General features: G+C 42.6%; 1 protein-coding gene across 1 annotated transcript in view; it reads right to left on the reverse strand.

The window, feature by feature from the left end:
• LOC132893330 (fibrinogen C domain-containing protein 1-like) overlaps positions 1–18836 on the reverse strand; it is a 255687-nt gene extending 236851 nt beyond the window's left edge. Inside the window, exon 1 of the mRNA XM_060932353.1 lies at positions 18775–18836. Within this exon, the coding sequence (XP_060788336.1) occupies positions 18775–18825 (51 nt within the window). The 5' untranslated portion in view covers positions 18826–18836. The remainder of the gene's footprint in view (positions 1–18774) is intronic.
• Positions 18837–20181: the final 1345 nt, after the last annotated feature.

Genomic DNA, 20181 nt, shown 5'->3' on the forward strand with positions numbered 1-20181 from the left:
AGTGTAAGTTACCTTTGCCGAGGGCACAGACACAACCCCACACCAGGGCAGACCCTGGGTTTTGGACTTGCTGCTGGTTAACATAAGGCTCCCTTTTGGCACAGTAAAGTTTTAACTGGCATTTGTGGATGTAACTCTGTATTGCAGTGCTTGACAAAGGTTTGCCAAAGTAATCCCGAGCCTATGTGGTTATATCGGCTGTAGATGAATGACGATTCTTGATGCAGTCCCGTCTGAGCGATCAGAGATCGCAGGTGTTCAGCTTAGGCTTGAGCCCTTGCCCTTTATGCACTGAAATTCCTCCAGGTTCCTTGAATTGTTTAATGATATTATGCACCATAGAGGGTGCAATATCCAAATCCCTTCATATCTTTCTTTGAGGAACACTGTTTTTAAACATTTCAATAATCCTCTCATGCATTTATTGACAAACTAAAGATCCTTGGCCCATCTTTGCTCCTCACAGACTAGGACTTTCCTGGATACTGATTTTATCCCAAATCATGGATGCAATCACCTGTTGATATCACCTGTTTCAAATCAGATCATTATTTAACTGTTTTACCTCACTACTAGCCCTAAATATTTCCTGTCCCAACTTTTTTTTTTGGAATGTGTTGCAGGCCTGAAATGCAGGAATGGATGTATATTAACAAATGAATTGACATTGACCAGACAGAACATGAAATATCTTGGGTTCATACTGTTTGCAATGAAATACAAGTCAAAGTAAATTTAGAAATCCCTGCTTTCTTTCTTTTCTTTTTTTTTTTATTTGCATTTTCCATACCATCCCAACCTTGTCTGATTTGGGGTTGTATATAAACCTGTTGTTTATGTTAAAGCTCTATCTAGGAACTTTTTATTTCGCCATTTTCAGCCTTGCTATTGGTTCCATAACACGCATAAACTACCTGCACCGGACTCCAAGGCTTATTTGATATGTCATCAAGCTACTGCTTTGCTTCTTATTCATTTACAGGCTACTCTTGTATAGACGCACAGGAAGGTCGGTCTCTTGCATTTTTCGATGCGGACTAGTCAAGGACAGTCCGAGAGACATTATTTTTCTTGTGAGCATCGATTTATTGCTGGCTATCAGGATGTACAAAAAGCATAGTCAAACTATTCTCAAGGCACTTATGGTAGCTTTAAGAATAATAGCTTCAAAGATAAGAATGAAATGAAATATATAAATAAGATCCTCTTTAGAGCTCAGATTCCAGGTGGAGTGTTTCTTCATCCTTAAATCAAAGCTATGATTACAGAGATGGACAAACATTATACATTTATTAGCAAGAAAAAGCTTCAGTGTGCTGCCCAGTCCCATATTGTGGTTACCCAGAAAACTACTTTTGGTATTGCTAATGCAACAAGATCAACTGTGAGCTACTGCTCACTTACGTATCCCCCCGCTCTCACTTTTATCAGAATGCAAGCAATCGAAGGAATAGGACACTTATTATGAATGTTGACTTCAACAAATAATTAACGTTGACACAAGTGAGTAAAGAGCAGGTATTTCAAATAGCATCCTGGTAAAGTGTCATTTTGAAATAACATTTTGCTTCCTGAAATAGCATCAAAATCCACCCTATATGTTTCGTAAATACATTTGGTTGGTAAAGATTAGATTAGATTAGATTAGATTAGATTAGATTAGATTAGATTAGATTAGATTAGATTAGATTCATTTTATTGATCCCACATCAGGGAAATTCGCGTGTTACAGTAGCAAGAAAAATGTCATACAGATAACAAAATACAACCCCGATTCCAAAAAAAGTTGGGACAAAGTACAAATTGTAAATAAAAACAGAATGCAATAATTTACAAATCTCAAAAACTGATATTGTATTCACAATAGAACATAGACAACATATCAAATGTCGAAAGTGAGACATTTTGAAATTTCATGACAAATATTGGCTCATTTGAAATTTCATGACAGCAACACATCTCAAAAAAGTTGGGACAGGGGCAATAAGAGGCTGGAAAAGTTAAAGGTACAAAAAAGGAACAGCTGGAGGAACAAATTGCAACTCATTAGGTCAATTGGCAATAGGTCATTAACATGACTGGGTATAAAAAGAGCATCTTGGGGTGGCAGCGGCTCTCAGAAGTAAAGATGGGAAGAGGATCACCAATCCCCCTAATTCTGCGCCGACAAAATAGTGGAGCAATATCAGAAAGGAGTTCGACAGTGTAAAATTGCAAAGAGTTTGAACATATCATCATCTACAGCACATAATATCATCAAAAGATTCAGAGAATCTGGAAGAATCTCTGTTCGTAAGGGTCAAGGCCGGAAAACCATACTGGGTGCCCGTGATCTTCGGGCCCTTAGACGGCACTGCATCATATACAGGCATGCTTCTGTATTGGAAATCACAAAATGGGCTCAGGAATACACTACCGTTCAAAAGTTTGGGGTCACCCAGACAATTTTGTGTTTTCCATGAAAAGTCACACTTTTATTTACCACCATAAGTTGTAAAATGAATAGAAAATATAGTCAAGACATCTTTCTGGCCATTTTGAGCATTTAATCGACCACACAAATGTGATGCTCCAGAAACTCAGGCCCTGTCCACACAGCAACGGATTCAGGTGACTCCGATACAATTGCTTATCGTTTAGGCCTGGCGTCCACACGGCACCGGCGTTTTGGGTGCCCAAAACGCAATCTTTTTGAGAACGGGTTCCAGAGTGGAAAGATCTGGCAACGTTGCCGTTGTGAAGTCGTCTGGATGAGTAGAACGGATTTGTTTACGATGACGTCACAACCACATGACTGTGAGTGCTTCACGCCGGGTAGAAGTGTAACGAACTCGATGCGAGTTGTCAACAAATCCTATAACTTGGTTCATGAAACGCGCTTACAAAATATTTTCACTGTGAATATTTATTGTGTAATGGTGCAAAGTGAGAGAGAGAGAGAGACTCTGCCCTTAGGGCAGAGTCAATCCCGCCAGCAAAAATAAGGAAAAAAAAAGGAGTGATCTCACCTCTTCAGATGTGGGTTTAAGTCCTACAATACATTCCTCAAAAAGGGCGTAGAAGAGCAAATTAATCCATCAACGTGTATCATTCAATTTATTCCGGACCATTAAAGACGCTGCCTTCCGCGTAGAATCATACGTCATCCTCGCCGCCATATTGGATAGGTCAAAGTGGAGAATAAAGATTCATGTGCTGCGTTTAACTGTACCAACAGGTTTACCGTCCAAACGAGATCATATGGGATTACCTTTCACAGGTGAGAAACAACAAATTAATCCATCAACGTGTATCATTCAATTTATTCCGGACCATTAAAGACGCCGCCTTCCGCGTAGAATCATGTCATCCTCGCCGCCATTTTGGATAGGTCAAAGCGGAGAATAAAGATAAGCTGCGTTAAACTGTACCAACAGGTTTACCGTCCAAACGAGATCACATGGGATTACCTTTCACAGGTGAGACTGGAAAAATACTTTTCATTGTATTTGGTCATTATAATGTAATTTTACGAACAGATTTTCCTGACTTTGTGGCTAATATGAAGTCTCGCGCATAATAGTTTATGCGCATGCGTCCTTACTTCTTCTATTGTTCTGGTGTCTCCGAAGGGACCGTCTTACAGCGCCCCTAGAGGTGTGGCATGTGTATTGCATCGTTTTCAGCAAGCGTTGCGTTGCCATATGGACCTGATATTTTACTGATTGTTGCCCATTTGGACGCGATATATTTTTAAATAACATCTCGTTGCCGTTGTCGTGTGGATGTAGCCTCAATCTGCTCAAAGGAAGGTCAGTTTTATAGCTTCTCTAAAGAGCTAAACTGTTTTCAGCTATGCTAACATGATTGTACAAGGGTTTTCTAATCATCCATTAGCCTTCTGAGGCAATGAGCAAACACATTGTACCATTAGAACACTGGAGTGAGAGTTGCTGGAAATGGGCCTCTATACACCTATGGAGATATTGCACCAAAAACCAGACATTTGCAGCTAGAATAGTCATTTACCACATTAGCAATGTATAGAGTGTATTTCTGATTATTCTAAAGTGATCTTCACAGAACAGAACAGTGCTTTTCTTTCAAAAATAAGGAAATTTCAAAGTGACCCCAAACTTTTGAACGGTAGTGTATTTCCAGAGAACATTATCGGTGAACACAATTCACCGTGCCATCCGCCGTTGCCAGCTAAAACTCTATAGTTCAAAGAAGGAGCCGTATCTAAACATGATCCAGAAGTGCAGACGTCTTCTCTGGGCCAAGGCTCATTTAAAATGGACTGTGGCAAAGTGGAAAACTGTTCTTTGGTCAGACGAATCAAAATGTGAAGTCCTTTATCAGGGACGCCGTGTCATTCGGACTAAAGAGGAGAAGGACGACCCAAGTTGTTATCAGCGCTCAGTTCAGAAGCCTGCATCTCTGATGGTATGGGGTTGCATTAGTGCGTGTGGCATGGGCAGCTTACACATCTGGAAAGACACCATCAATGCTGAAAGGTATATCCAGGTTCTAGAGCAACATATGCTCCCATCCAGACGATGTCTCTTTCAGGGAAGACCTTGCATTTTCCAACATGACAATGCCAAACCACATACTGCATCAATTACAGCATCATGGCTGCGTAGAAGAAGGGTCCGGGTACTGAACTGGCCAGCTTGCAGTCCAGATCTTTCACCCAGAGAAAACATTTGGCGCATCATAAAACGGAAGATACGACAAAAAAGTCCTAAGACAGTTGAGCAACTAGAATCCTACATTAGACAAAAATGGGTTAACATTCCTATCCCTAAACTTGAGCAACTTGTCTCCTCAGTCCCCAGATGTTTACAGACTGTTGTAAAGAGAAAAGGGGATGTCTCACAGTGGTAAACATGGCCTTGTCCCAACTTTTTTGAGATGTGTTGTTGTCATGAAATTTAAAATCACCTAATTTTTCTCTTTAAATGATACATTTTCTCAGTTTAAACATTTGATATGTCATCTATGTTCTATTCTGAATAAAATATGGAATTTTGAAACTTCCACATTATTGTATTCCGTTTTTATTTACAATTTGTACTTTGTCCCAACTTTTTTGGAATCAGGGTTGTAGTTTAAGACCTATATTATTGCACATAATAATTGCATTGATGAGAGATGGCAGAGGTAGTAGTGGTGAAGTAGTGCAAATATAACGACAAACAGGTTATTGGTGCTACATTACAAGTTGTGGGTGTTATACAGTCTGACAGCAGCAGGTATGAATGACCTGCAGTATCTCTCCTTCTTACACCGTGGGTATAGCAGTCTACTACTAAAAGAGCTGCTTAAGGCCCCCACAGCCTCATGTAGGGGGTGAGAGGGGTTATCCATGATTGATGTCAGCTTGGTTAACATCCTCCTCTCACCCACCTCCTCAATGGAGTCCAGAGGACAGTCCAAGACTGAGCCAGCCCTTCTGACCAGTTTATTAAGTTTCTTCCTGTCCCTCTCTGAACTTCCACAGCCCCAGCAGACCCCAGTGTAGAAAATCACTGATGCCACCACAGAGTCATAAAAAGTCCTAAGCAGTGTCCTGCACACACCAAAAGACCTCAGTCTTTTCAACAGGTGGAGATGACTTTGGCCCTTCTTGTACAGGACATCTGTGTTGTTAGTCCAGTCCAGTTTGTTGTTGAGGTGAACACCCAGGTATTTGTACTCCTCCACGATCTCAATGTCCAAGCCCTGGATGTTCACTGGTGCAATTTGAGGAGCCGTCCTTCTGAAATCGATCGCCACCTCCTTTGTCTTGCTGGCGTTGATGCGCAGGTGGTTCAGTTCGCACCAGGCGACAAAGTTGGTGATGACCTCTCTGTACTCCAGATCGTCCCCCTCTGACACACATCCAACGATGGCTGTATCATCTGAGAAGTTCTGGAGGTGGCAGCTGTCCGTTTTGTAGCTGAAGTCAGATGTGAAAAGTGTAAAGAGGAAAGGAGAGAGCACTGTACCCTTTGGAGCCCCTGTGCTGCAGACTACCACATCAGCCACAGTCGCGGAGCCTCACATACTGCGGTCTGTTAATGAGGTAGTCGATGATCCATGCAGCCAGGTGGCAGTCGACATCAGCTCCCTCCAGCTTCCCCCTTAGCAGTGATGGCTGGATTGTGCTGAAAGCACTGGAGAAGTCAAAGAACATGACTCTCACAGTGCTCCCAGTGCCCTCCAGGTGTAAAAGTGACCGGTGTAGCAGGTAGATAACAGCGTCATCCACACCAATGCCCGATCGATATGCGAACTGCAGGGGGTCCATCTCACTGTTCACCAGGTGTCGGAGGTGGGAGAGAACAATCCTCTCCATGATCTTCATCAGGTGAGACGTTAAAGCTACTGGCCTAAAGTAAACAGGAAGTTGATGTGCGACAGACCTGAAAATGGTATACACGGTATAGAACCCCAAGCTGAAGTTTGATACCAAGTACTGAGTAGCTATGATTTGTGGTTGCTGAGAAAACGGGTGTTTCGGACGGACGGAGATACGGACGGACAGAGGTAAACCAGTATACCCCGTATAATAAATAATAAAAATTTAATACAAATATGCTCGTAGCATGTTATGTTTGCACCCTTGACAGAAAGTTATCGCCAACGTTTCAGCTTCTAGTCTGGCTAGTATCTTTATTTTCTTGACATGTTTAACCACAAGGTGTCGTAAGCTTTCTATGCTGGTTCTGCACCTGACTTCATTTTGTTAAAGGGGAACTGAAGGCAAATTTTTATTATCAAAATTCTATTTATCTCATCTCTAGCTACTTTATCCTTCTACAGGGTCGCAGGCAAGCTGGAGCCTATCCCAGCTGACTACGGGCGAAATGCGGGGTATACCCTGGATAAGTCACCAGGTCATCACAGGGCTGACACATAGACAACCATTCACACTCACTTTAGAGTCACCAGTTAACCTAACCTGCATGTCTTTGGACTGTGGGGGAAACCCACACGGACAACATGCAAACTCCACACAGAAAGGCCCTCGCCGGCCCCGGGGCTCGAACCCAGGACTTTCTTGCTGTGAGGCGAAAGCGCTAACCACTACACCACCGTGCCGCCCTCTAGTTATCTCATTTTATTAAATATAGGAATGCATTTTGATGGCTATTTTGTCACTGCTATAGCAAATTATGAGTGTTTGAAATATGCTCTGTAATATATCAGTCCATATGTCAAAGCAATGGCCGTAAATGAGATTCATTGAGACCTGTGCGAGACATCGTAGGACGGAAGTAAAACGTACAACAGAAACCAAAGTGACCGACATCTGTCAACGTTCCCTGTGCCTGAAATCGCTCACTCATTCACTACTCCCTATATAGGGAATTACTACATAGAGGACTATATAGTGAGCTCGTTGGTAAAATGAAAAAACGCTTTCGGACACTACTCCGTCGCGCTGGTATTTACGTCATTACTGTCGTACAACTAAAATGTGCCAGATCAGGCGGCTGGTGGGTTTTCAAAATAACAAATACATGCATGTATTTTTGTGATAAATACATATTATACTGGGCGGCACGGTGGTGTAGTGGTTAGCGCTGTCGCCTCACAGCAAGAAGGTCCTGGGTTCAAGCCCCAGGGCCGCCGAGGGCCTTTCTGTGTGGAGTTTGCATGTTCTCCCCGTGTCCGCGTGGGTTTCCTCCGGGTGCTCCGGTTTCCCCCACAGTCCAAAGACATGCAGGTTAGGTTAACTGGTGACTCTAAATTGACCATAGGTGTGAATGTGAGTGTGAATGGTTGTCTGTGTCTATGTGTCAGCCCTGTGATGACCTGGCGACTTGTCCAGGGTGTACCCCGCCTTTCGCCCGTAGTCAGCTGGGATAGGCTCCAGCTTGCCTGCGACCCTGTAGAAGGATAAAGCGGCTAGAGATAATGAGAATGAGATGAGACATATTATACTGAGCGCATTTCCCACATTAATCAATACAAAGTGCCTGCATCTTTCAGTTCTTTTAAATCAAGGCTGAATACTTTCTTCTTTGCCACTGCCTTTTATTAAATTGAATTTGAGACTTTTAATTTAATTTCTTTCAGCGCAGACAGCACTACAAAATGGCGTCCCCATTATATAGTGCCCTATTGAGGTATTTCACCTGACGTCACAGGGTCACGTGACGCCCCGGTGTCTGCCATTTTGAACGTCAAGCTAGCTAATGTCAACAACAGTAGCTGGTATGTTACTGTAGCAATGTTTACATTCAGTCATTTGGATGACTGTTAAAACCTTTCAGTCTCAAGTTTTTCCTTTACTGGATTTACTAGTTTACTGAGCTAGCGCGCGCCGGCCGCCGGCAGGCTAGCGCGCGCTAGCTCCCAGCTTGCCCGAGCGCGCTAGCTCAGTAAACTAGTAAATACAGTAAAGGAAAAACTTGAGACTGAAAGGTTTTAACAGTCATCCAAATGACTGAACGTAAACATTGCTCCAGTAACATACCAGCTATGATGTTGTTGACATTAGCTAGTGCTAACAGCTAGTTGCTAGTACACTGCTACAACACAGACACCGACCCTAATAATACAGTTCTTGGTCACTGCCTGGTAACAGCAAATTTATAACGGGCCATGTCTCAACAGACTAAGAAGTTATTTCAATGACATTTAATAACATTTTGTTTATCCTGAGGACCGAAAGTAAATGAAAATGTGAACAAACCTTAGCTGTAATAAGATGGCGACCACCGGCTCCAGGGACGACCCACTGATGTAGGCATGTTACTCAGCCTGACACAAAATATTTGTAGGTATCCAAACTCATACGCTTTCAGATCAATACCTGTGTATGGCGATGGGTTTTTAACGACATAGGTATACAGATCATGTGGGCCGAAGTCAGGTAAAGATGAGGGCTTCGTGTACTTCCGTACGTCAGTGAACAATCCTGGTGGAAGCAGGTAAACGTCGTTCTCTAAGCCTGCTAACCTCAATTTTTGCAAATACCTCTCCCTCTGCTCGCCCTGTAAATGCCCTACGTCGCTGGATAGTGAAGGTGTTTTCTGCATCTCGCTCCTTTTTCTTTTATGTTTTTCGTTTGTCGCCTTCCTCGCATTCAAACTGATTCGAGCCGTGCCGTCCAAAATGGCAGCATCACGTGACTTGGTCACGTGGGTGAAATACCTCAATATAGTGAGTAGGGAGCGACTTCAGACACAGGGGTTGTCAAAAGACGCGCGCGCCCTCTTTCGAATGCTGATGTAATCAAGCTGGAAGTTTTGTTTGTTTTGATAGCAATCAGAAAATTTTGAAAAAAGTAGGCAGTAATCGTCATTTAAACTCGTTTTTGTGCAATGTTTCGTTTGGAAAACAGTTTTCAAAATGGCGACAGGGACACCTGGCTGACACTTCACGTTTCGAAGTCTCGCACAAGTCTTGTGAAGATCGCGTGGATAACCGACTCCTGCCGTGGATCAAACGAACTAAATTCAACATGGCTAAAAACCGAATAGGCCGATAAGTATAATATTTAATTGCAATTAGTTGCCAATACGAGTCACGATATAAGGTTACTAAAACCGAAAACGTAATTGAATAACACGTCAATTAAGAAATAAAGCAAGTTTAAAAATGACTTCAGTTCCCCTTTAAATTTCGTCAGTGTTTCCATCTATCCCCATATTCCTGATTCTGGAAAAACTGTCTGTCATCCATTCACGCTAATGAATCTGCCTCATAAAAACTGTTCTACCGTTAGCCAGATTGTCTGCCCTGAATTGTTTTTGCTCATGTTCTCCTTACTACGGCAAATGCTTCTTTTCAGAAATCACAGCTTTTCAGTTAACACGTCCCCAGTTGGACAATGAACAATTAAGCATCTGTTGATAAACAAAAACAAATAAGCATATAAATTTAAATGATTGTGTGGCTGGACTGAAACCCTGTGACATACCTTGCTGAAATACCACAGCGGGCCATACAGTTCCTGTAAAATACCATCAGGGTAATGTTTGTCCCTTCACACTTCGCTGGAAAATCCTAACAGACGGAAGTAAAGGATGCATTCATCAAACCCTAAACCATTCTGTTCTGCTTCTCCACTGCAGGTAAGTGTTATTGATCCCATGAGAGTCCCTTTATCTCCTGTGGGAGAGGAGTTTATTAATAAACACCAGGTAGCCAGATGAATTCATGCTGATTAATTAGCAAGCCCTGAAATAACTTATGGCGCATACAACAAGAGCAAGACGTGGGATGAACCAGCACTAAGCTGTGTGTGTCTATGGCATGGCATAGTCTTCAGAATACACGTGAGTAAATGACAGTTTTTTGTTTGTTTTTCTTTTTAAATGCCCTAACGTCAGTATAGACATGACAGACAGTATTGGATTATCACTTAAACTGTCTGAAATATTCACACCGGATAAGATGAGAATTTGTGCCTAGATGGACTTATATAATCCATGGCTGCAAGCATATTAATTCAACTTTACATTCGATCACTTTACACTGAGTGAAAAAAAAGGATGTTCCCGCACTTCACTCACGCACTTAGCGATGAAACATCATCCTTTACTTTCTCCTGGACGTGAAGACGTCTGTCACGAAACAGAGGAGAGTGAATTTCCTGATGGACAGTAAGTACATCATACACTCATAGGTTTTAGAGCTCCTGTGTAAAGCCTTCAGTGCTTGAATTTTTCTGTTTTTCACCATCAGAAGTCAGGAATAAAACATTTCGTAGTGTGCCGTTATAGGAAATGTATCATATATAAATGACGCGTATTCCATGGAAAACATGGAACATGTGTTCTGTTCCCTTCTACCAGGTTTCATTCATTTGGTTTGATAGCATGCAATATTGTTAGCATATCGCTTATCCTGTATGTATTACGCCACTCTACCCAATGAAGAATGAGCGTGCAATATTGTTACGATATTGCACGCTGTCAAGACAACACGACGTCACACGTCGGAGCTGATGCGAATATTCAATGAGAAACGTTTCTGCTGCGCGTGCACACAATCATTTCTGTCTTCGCCGGGAAAGAGAAAGATGCATTGAACACCCAAAAGGCTCCCAAATCTTCATTAGATATTATTCATGAATATTTACAAGAAAAAAAAAAAAACATACCAGTAGGGTTACAGTAGGGTAGGATCGTCCAAACAGGGTAGGGTCACAAGGTAGGACAGTCGAAATTGCATATGGTCACAGGGTAGGATCATCAAATCAGTGTATGATTACAAGGTAGGATAGTCAAAAATGGGTAGGGTTACAGGGTAGGACAGTTAAAACCGAGTAGGGTCACAGGGTAGGATAGTCCAAAAAAGGGTAGTGAACAATTTCAAAAACAAGTGTTGCCAGGCAAAACAAACCTCGCCTGGCAGCACTTATTTTATACCAATATGTTGATAATGGTCATATTATTTCTCACTCATCAGCTGTCAGGTTATAGTCCTATGAAAATCCATGACCTTGAGTTTGACATTTCAAAGTCATTCAAGGTCAAATGTCATGGTGCCAAATGAAAGCCTATATGGCACTTCCTATAAGTTGATAAGGATAAATATCTGTCTACCATCAACCGTTTTCAAGTTACAGCCCTCTGAAAATCTGTTACCTTGAGTTTGACCTTTCAAGTTTACGCAAGGTCAAAGATGATGGTGCCAAATGAAAGGCCATATGGGAGTTCCTATATGCATATAATAGTAAATATCTGTCTATCTGCAACCGTTTTTGAGTTATAATGGAAAATGTGTTATTTTGACCGAAAGGTTGACCTTTCCGGTGACCTTGACCTTCACCTTGACCCGATTACCCCAAAAATTTCTCATCTCATCATCTCTAGCCGCTTTATCCTTCTACAGGGTCGCAGGCAAGCTGGAGCCTATCCCAGCTGACTACGGGCGAGGTACACCCTGGACAAGTCGCCAGGTCATCACAGGGCTGACACATAGACACAGACAACCATTCACACTCACATTCACACCTACGGTCAATTTAGAGTCACCAGTTAACCTAACCTGCATGTCTTTGGACTGTGGGGGAAACCGGAGCACCCGGAGGAAACCCACGTGGACATGGGGAGAACATGCAAACTCCACACAGAAAGGCCCTCGCCGGCCCCGGGGCTCGAACCCAGGACCTTCTTGCTGTGAGGCGACAGCGCTAACCACTACACCACCATGCCACCCCCCAAAAAAAATTTAATCAGGTAATCTACGGACCATTGCACGCCTACCCTGAAAATCTGAAGTCAATCGGTGCCACTGTCTAGATGCTAGATTGTTAACAGACAGAAAAAACAAACAAACCGCACTGATTACAATACCTACACATACCATCACAGAAAAACACATTAAATTGAACACCCTCACTAATCTTCAATTAATTCACCAGAGGGATAAGAGACTCGAAGTGGAGCAATATTTTTTTTTTTAAATATCTTTTTGGAGTTTACCAGGCAAGAATCTGAGAAATTGTATTACTTTTCCATAAACTACAGGTCAATTGTGATTCTCTGAACCAGACCAAAATAGCATTCTAAATAATACAGTTTATAGAAACATTCGTACAGGAACACAGGGGTGTAACGATTCATTCATCTTCTTGATGCATCAAGCACGGCCTTCTCTGTTCTGTAAAAATCAAAGCCAATACACTATTCCTATTCAAAAATATGCATCCTCAGCTCTAACAATCTGTCTCAGAGAAGGCTCCAATAAACACTGACAAGAGCGTTTGTAAATGTGAACCGTTCCTCCCCAACAAGGTTTATCAACAAAGAGGACACAAAGAACAAATATTGAAGCTACGGGATCAGGACACTTCGTCCAATGACCATTTCGTCTAAAGCCTTTTTCATACGCACTATCAATTATTTTATATGTGGTCACAATATGTGCGACAAGATCGAGATATAAACAAACCATAATTAATTTAAAGGAGAGCTGAAGGCAAATTTATTATTATCAAAATTCTATTTATCTCATTTTATTATATATAAGAATGCATTTTGATAGCTATTTTGTCACTGCTGTAGCAAGTTATGAGTGTTTAAAATATGCTATGTAATATATCGTTCCGGGCGGCACGGTGGTGTAGTGGTTAGCGCTGTTGCCTCACAGCAAGAAGGTCCGGGTTCGAGCCCCGTGGCCGGCGAGGGCCTTTCTGTGTGGAGTTTGCATGTTCTCCCCGTGTCCGTGTGGGTTTCCTCCGCGTGCTCCGGTTTCCCCCGCAGTCCAAAGACATGCAGGTTAGGTTAACTGGTGACTCTAAATTGACCGTAGGTGTGAATGTGAGTGTGAATGGTTGTCTGTGTCTATGTGTCAGCCCTGTGATGACCTGGCGACTTGTCCAGGGTGTACCCTGCCTTTCGCCCGTAGTCAGCTGGGATAGGCTCCAGCATGCCTGCGACCCTGTAGAAGGATAAAGCGGCTAGAGATAATGAGATGAGAATATATTGGTCCATATGTCAAAGCAATGGCCGTAAACGAGATTTGTTGAGACCTGTGCGAGACATCGTAGGACGGAAGTAAAACGTACAGCCGAAATCAAAGTGACCAACATCTGCCAACGTTGTCAAAAGACGTGTGCGCCGCTTTTCGAATGATGATGTGATCAAGCCGGAAGTTTTGTTTGTTTTGGTAGCGATCAGGAAAGTTTGAAAAAAGTAGGCAGTAATCGTCATTTGGAAAACAGTTTTCAAAATGGCGGCACTGACACTTGGCTGACACCTCACGTTTTGAAGTCTCGCACAAGTCTCGTGAAGATCTGCCGTGGACCAAACGAACTAAATTTAACATGGCTAAAAACCGAATAGGCCGATAAGTATCATATATAATTGCAGTTAGTTGCCAATACGAGTTACGATATAAGGTTACTAAAACCGAAAACGTAATTGAATAACACGTTAATTAAGAAATAAAGCAAGTTTAAAAATGACTTCAGTTCTCCTTTAAGGGAGTGCATTAAACAGGTTTATGACTGCGTTTCCCTGTAATAAACGGAAATAAACAATTTTTGCAAAGCAAGTGAGTGCCGTAATACGAGTGCTTTGACACAAAAGAGCGGTGTAAGGGGCATAAACACGTAGACCCTTACCATTACAGGCTACTCTCTGAACTTTGAGTCCAGTGAAGCTGTTTAATTCATCACATAGCCAGTCTTAATAAGGCCAACACAGCCTTAATCAGTAAAATGTTATTTTATTTAAATAGTATTTTATTCAGGTGATGTAGTGGTTAGCACTGTTGCCTCACAGCAAGAAGGTTCTGGGTTCGAGCCCCGTGGCCGGCGAGGGCCTTTCTGTGTGGAGTTTGCATGTTCTCCCCGTGTCTGCGTGGGTTTCCTCCGGGTGCTCCGGTTTCCCCCACAGTCCAAAGACATGCAGGTTAGGTTAACTGGTGACTCTAAATTGACCGTAGGTGTGAATGTGAGTGTGTCAGCCCTGTGATAACCTGGCGACTTGTCCAGAGTGTACCCCGCCTCTCGCCCATAGTCAGCCGGGATAGGCTCCAGCTTGCCTGTGACCCTGTACATAATAAGCGGTTACAGATAATGGATGGATATGCCTAATGATAGTGAGGTGACAACATTTGCGACAAATTGCTGTATATTTTTAAACCAATCCTAAAGAAGAATTCTCAATAGAGAATAATTTGACTGAAGCTGAAAACATTTTTTGTAAAGCAAATGAGCGGCCCTTACCATTACAGGCTGCTCTCTGAGCTTTGAGTCCGGTGAAGCCATTTAATTCATCATATAACCAGTCTTAAGGTGCGCCCGAGAGTCCTGCGCGAGGAAGGAGGGTTTTTTAAAAATATTTCTTGGATTTTACATGAATACTAGGTAGGAACCCATCGTTTTGAACACGAAATCTAGGGCGATCTTTACTCGCCATTAGATTTCTCAACTTGTGTTTGGCGATTGGCAGGTGGTTAAACTACTGTACACGCTGCAAAAAAATGTGTTGGGAATAACTCCTTTTTTTTTGAACAAACAAATACCTGAAATATAAAATAATTGATAGTGCGTATGAAAAAGGCTTTGGACGAAATGTCTTAACTATTGGACGAAATGTGATTGGACGAAGTGTCCTGTATCCGAAGCTACTGTAAGAGGCTTGAACAGAACTGGATATTTCAGGCACTAATGCAGCCCTTACAGCAGACATGTCCCAGAAACATGATTATGTCTGGTTATAACCGCTCCCTCCCCACATCCTTCCTATGCATCCTCCCATATCCTTTGCAATAGATCTTATGTTTGGCACGTATTGAGGAGTGAGAAATCATGTTATTTTTCCACTTCTTCAGAGAAAAAACACTCAGTTTTACTCGGTATAATCTAAAACACAGCGCCTGCGCTGTCAGTGAAATATTCACTCATTCATCTTTAGTAATTTCTTTATCCAGGTCAGGAGCGCTCGAGCATCATGGCCTAACTCAGGAATACACCTGGATTGGATGCAAGTGTATCGCAGTGCACCATGCATGTTCACACAGGGAGAAAATTAGAGTCATCAATCCACCTAACTGGCAAACTGAAGAACCCAGAGGAAGCACAGACAAAACACGAGTTGAACATGCTGCAAGAAATAAGTTATTTAACAATTCTTCGCCGAAGGTGAAGTGAATATCTGTGAATAATAGCCGAGAAGAACTCGAGGTTATTATTCACCGATATTCACTGAGCCTGAGGCGGATTGTAATTGTCTTCATGAAATCATCCCATGCAAAAGCTGGAGCACACTAGAGGATTTTCAAATCTTAACTGATTTTAAAAAACATAGATGACATAACAGATTTAACTGATTTTTAATATTTCAATCCTAAAAACGCACACACCAAATGATTCAGTCAAGACGCAGGACCACACGCTTGGCATTTACACTAAATTATTTCAGCGTGATGATTTCAGGCACTTGGGATCTCACAGAAATGGGTGTAATCAAACGTGACTTCAAAGCAAAGCAAATCTAAAAGCAGACCATTGTCGTCAGCTAGTTGTACTTGTATGTGCCAAGTGTTGCAGTGAAGAAAAAAAAAATACGAGAAAACAACTGTGCATGAAGTCATGGCTGAGAAGACAGAGTTATACAATTTGGAGCATGAGCTGGAGGTAAGTTATAAATAAAGTTGTACTGGTTGTCTCAAACAGGGTTAGTGCAAGCTAATGCTACAAGCTACCGTTATTGTTGTTCGTACATATGTGGAGGGGAAAGTGAAACCTGGGATTATCAGAAATATCATTTTTATACCTTCTCCAGAGATGTCCACAAGCGCCAGCGACTGGCGGTTAGCTCTGCCTATACAGACGGTCTGTGCCGGCCACTCCATCCCAGTAAAAAATAAAAACTTGCCTTTCAATGTTCAAGCGATTTATATAGTCTCTGCTGCCCATGATTTGCTACAAATCCACTGGAAGCGATGCCATATTTGTTGATCGATTCTCATGCTCTGATTGGCTGAGCCGGACCATGTGACCACGCTGTAGCATATGTAGTCATGTTACAGAGCCAGGCAGCGTACTACAGAGGGTAACTGAGAAAGCCAAGCGCACACACACATCTGGACGGAAATTTCATACAGATTTTGCAAGTATTTTATCAGGAAATGGTTAGTATACTGTTCATACTTATTCAGGTGACATTGGGCATACCTAACAACCTGTGTCCCCCCCATCTGTCCCTCTGAGTTACATGTCAATCCTGAGCTCGAGATGCTGACCTCTTCTGTTCCTCGGACCTGCCTGATCCATCCTGATGCCCTATGTCTGGTTGGAGTCTCATCGCATCGCTCCTGTGGAGGACGGCCCCATATGGACAGTCGAAAGTCGCACTTGGAAGACGCTCTGGACACTTACAGTCATGCTTTTATGGCTGAGGACTACAGTTGACTTGCTAACTTTAGGACTGCAGTTGTCATGAACAGTTTTGCACTCAAGTTTCCATCAATGAACAGTTATAACATCAACGAAACTGACTTCATGTTAAATCTGTTAATGTTATAGTCATGTTGTCTGTTGTCGCCTAAATGAGGATGGGTTCCCTTTTGTGTCCGGTTCCTCTCGAGGTTTCTTCCTCATGTCGTCTGAGGGAGTTTTTCCTTGCCACTGTCGCCACAGGCTTGCTCATTGGGGATAGATTAGGGATAAAATTAGCTCATGTTTAAATTCTGTAAAGCTGCTTTGCGACAATGTTTCTTGTTAAAAGCGCTATAGAAATAAACTTGACTTGACTAGTAATTTATTAGCTGAGAATGCACCAGAAAGCATGTAAATTTCAAAATTTTCTGAGCGGGGGCATGTGCCCAGACATGACCCCCTTAGCATTAGTGTGCCTCTGGCATCGCTGCTACAAATTCCAGAACCACCTATTATTTTTTTTTCAGCTGGCTACTTCAGATTTTCTGTCGAACTCTGCTTCTCTGACCTTCTCCTGCTATCTGGTTAGTGATGCTTCCTGGTTAACTCGCTCTCGCTGGATGATTCTGACCAATACTCCATCGCTGTTCCTTTCACACACAAGTCATTGATATTTATGATTTGAAATCGGGGAAAACTCCAATCCAGACTTTAAGATTTTGTCTGTTAACCCGTCACACTACAGGATCATAGACCAGCCTTTCTCGGTGCCGTCTGGCTTCGTTAGGGGTGCCGTCAAAAAATTATATATTCTCACATTGAAATAAATAAAATGAATTAAAATTCAAAACAGCAATAGTTACACTAATGCAGATCATCGCCGCCTCATGCATCATCAAAATTTGTCTCACGGCCCCCTTTCCCATGTCACAACGTCACTGCCGGGGTCAGCGTATGGTCAGCGTGACTGCGTATATTTTATACGGGGGCGCCTTGAGAATTTGCATAGGCTACTTCTGAAGGGTGCCATGACTGAAAAAAGGTTGAGAAACGCTGGTTTAGATGATTTGAAATCTGGGAAAACTCCAATCCAGACTTTAAGATTTTGTCTGTTAACCCGTCACACTACAGGATCATAGACCAGCCTTTCTCGGTGCCGTCTGGCTTCGTTAGGGGTGTCGTCAAAAAATTATATATTCTCACATTGAAATAAATAAAATGAATTACGATAGTTACACTAATGCAGATCATCGCCGCCTCATGCATCATCAAAATTTGTCTCACGGCCCCCTTTCCCGTGTCACAACGTCACTGCCGGGGTCAGCGTATGGTCAGCGTGACTGCGTATATTTTATACGGGGGTGCCTTGAGAATTTGCATAGGCTACTTCTGAAGGGTGCCGTGACTGAAAAAAGGTTGAGAAACGCTGGTTTAGACGAGCGCTGAATTCAGAACGATTGTCGAGGAGCAAATCAGACCCAAAATGCCTGATTCTCCTCTAGTGCGGGGGTCTGGATATGCAAATGAGCATGACAAAATGAATGAATATGCAAATGGTTCTGTGACGTCAGCTGGTGACTTTCTGAGCTTGCATGAGCTGTGAGCTATACCTTCTCCTGAAAAGATAAGCAGGCAAGGTTACACCACTAAATAAAAAAAAAAAAAAAAAAAATAGATATTTAGCACAGTACTTTTGTCCAAAATAAATAAAAATGACACAAATCAGATCTGGTTGTTTTGTTTTGTTTAGCATAATACCTGTCATGCATGATATAGTCCCACTAATGAGTCCTAAAATAGGATGTAAATTTAAGAACTGATAATACAAGCAGTCGAGCGTGCTTAGTCATCAAGCTCACACTCTGGACAAGACATTATTATCACTAATCCCTAAGTGTTGGTTGAATGAAGCGGTTTAAATGAGACGGGTGTGTAAAATGGCTGTGTCTCATTTCTACCTGAGCCTTGTTCTGCGGTCCGTCTTCAAGCTCTGTGACGCTGTTCATCATGATTTCCTTTTTTTTTCCCCCCCTCTGAGCTTCTTCACCGAATATTCTCCGAAGGGAAAACAAACAAACAAACAAAGAAAGAAAGAAACAAACAAACAAACAAACTTCAAAAATCCCAGATTTGGTCTGACAGAGTAGTGTCAAGATATCCTGCTTTCTTTATTCCCAACATGTAATTTTAATTTCTCTCCAGGAATACTTCAGCAGCACACACACACACAGACCTAGTGAACACTCATTTGAGGAAAGGAAAAGAAAGAAAAACACACTTACTTTTTCCTTATTTACAAAAAAAAGAAGAAGAGGAGGAAATAGAAATTTTGTTTCAAAATGCCGGAAATATCAAAACGCTCGAGGGATGCGCGCGCGACCGAGCTGCTGCTGCTGCTGCTTCTCCTCCTCACACAGATCTTCCTGTGAGGAAACTTCCTGTCCGTTAACGTGATAAGAAGAACGAATATGTAAAAAAAAAAAGACAATGTCAGTATTATGTAACAAATATGTATCCACGACAGTGTTGCAGTTCGTATTAATCCTGTAGCGTCTTGAGACAAGATGTGTAGTCATTAAAAACGTGCCTCTCACATCACATCACATCACATCACATCTCACTCAGTGCGCCTCTGTGGCGTCTCTGCCTGAGCTAAAGCGCCGCTTAACAGCCAAACAGCATCCTGAACAGGGTTGCCAGATTGTACTGACTGTCTTCTGGCTCAGTCAGGGGTTTAAAGGGCACATCTTGGGTAAATTCAAGAGCAAGATCAATGTCATCTCATCTCATTATCTGTAGCCGCTTTATCCTTCTACAGGGTCGCAGGCAAGCTGGAGCCTATCCCAGCTGACTACGGGCGAAAGGCGGGGTACACCCTGGACAAGTCGCCAGGTCATCACAGGGCCGACACTTAAGGCCAATTTATGCTGACAACCCAGTCCTCGCAGACAGTGTCGCAGACAGTGTCTGCGTAGCCCCCCCACCTTCGCAGACGCTCTGCGCACACCTCCCAAAAATCGTGACCACCGCAGAAGCCTCGCAGACAGCGCCGCAGACAAGAGGGCTCTGATTGGTCCACTCTACCCACTGTACACGCACTTCCGCTTCCCTACTTTCCCGGTTTGTTTTGTTTTCACGACCGGCATTTTTAAAAACACGAGCGAAGATGGAGCAGCATGAAGAGCGGTTGATTGAGGAAGTGAGGAAGTGCGTACATCTATACGACTCCGGTTCTAGTCACACACACATCACATCACATTATCTCTAGCCGCTTTATCCTTCTACAGGGTTGCAGGCAAGCTGGAGCCTATCCCAGCTGACTACGGGCGAAAGGCGGGGTACACCCTGGACAAGTCGCCAGGTCA

This window comes from Neoarius graeffei, chromosome 10 (genome assembly GCF_027579695.1).
Source record: "Neoarius graeffei isolate fNeoGra1 chromosome 10, fNeoGra1.pri, whole genome shotgun sequence".
NCBI lineage: Eukaryota > Metazoa > Chordata > Actinopteri > Siluriformes > Ariidae > Neoarius > Neoarius graeffei.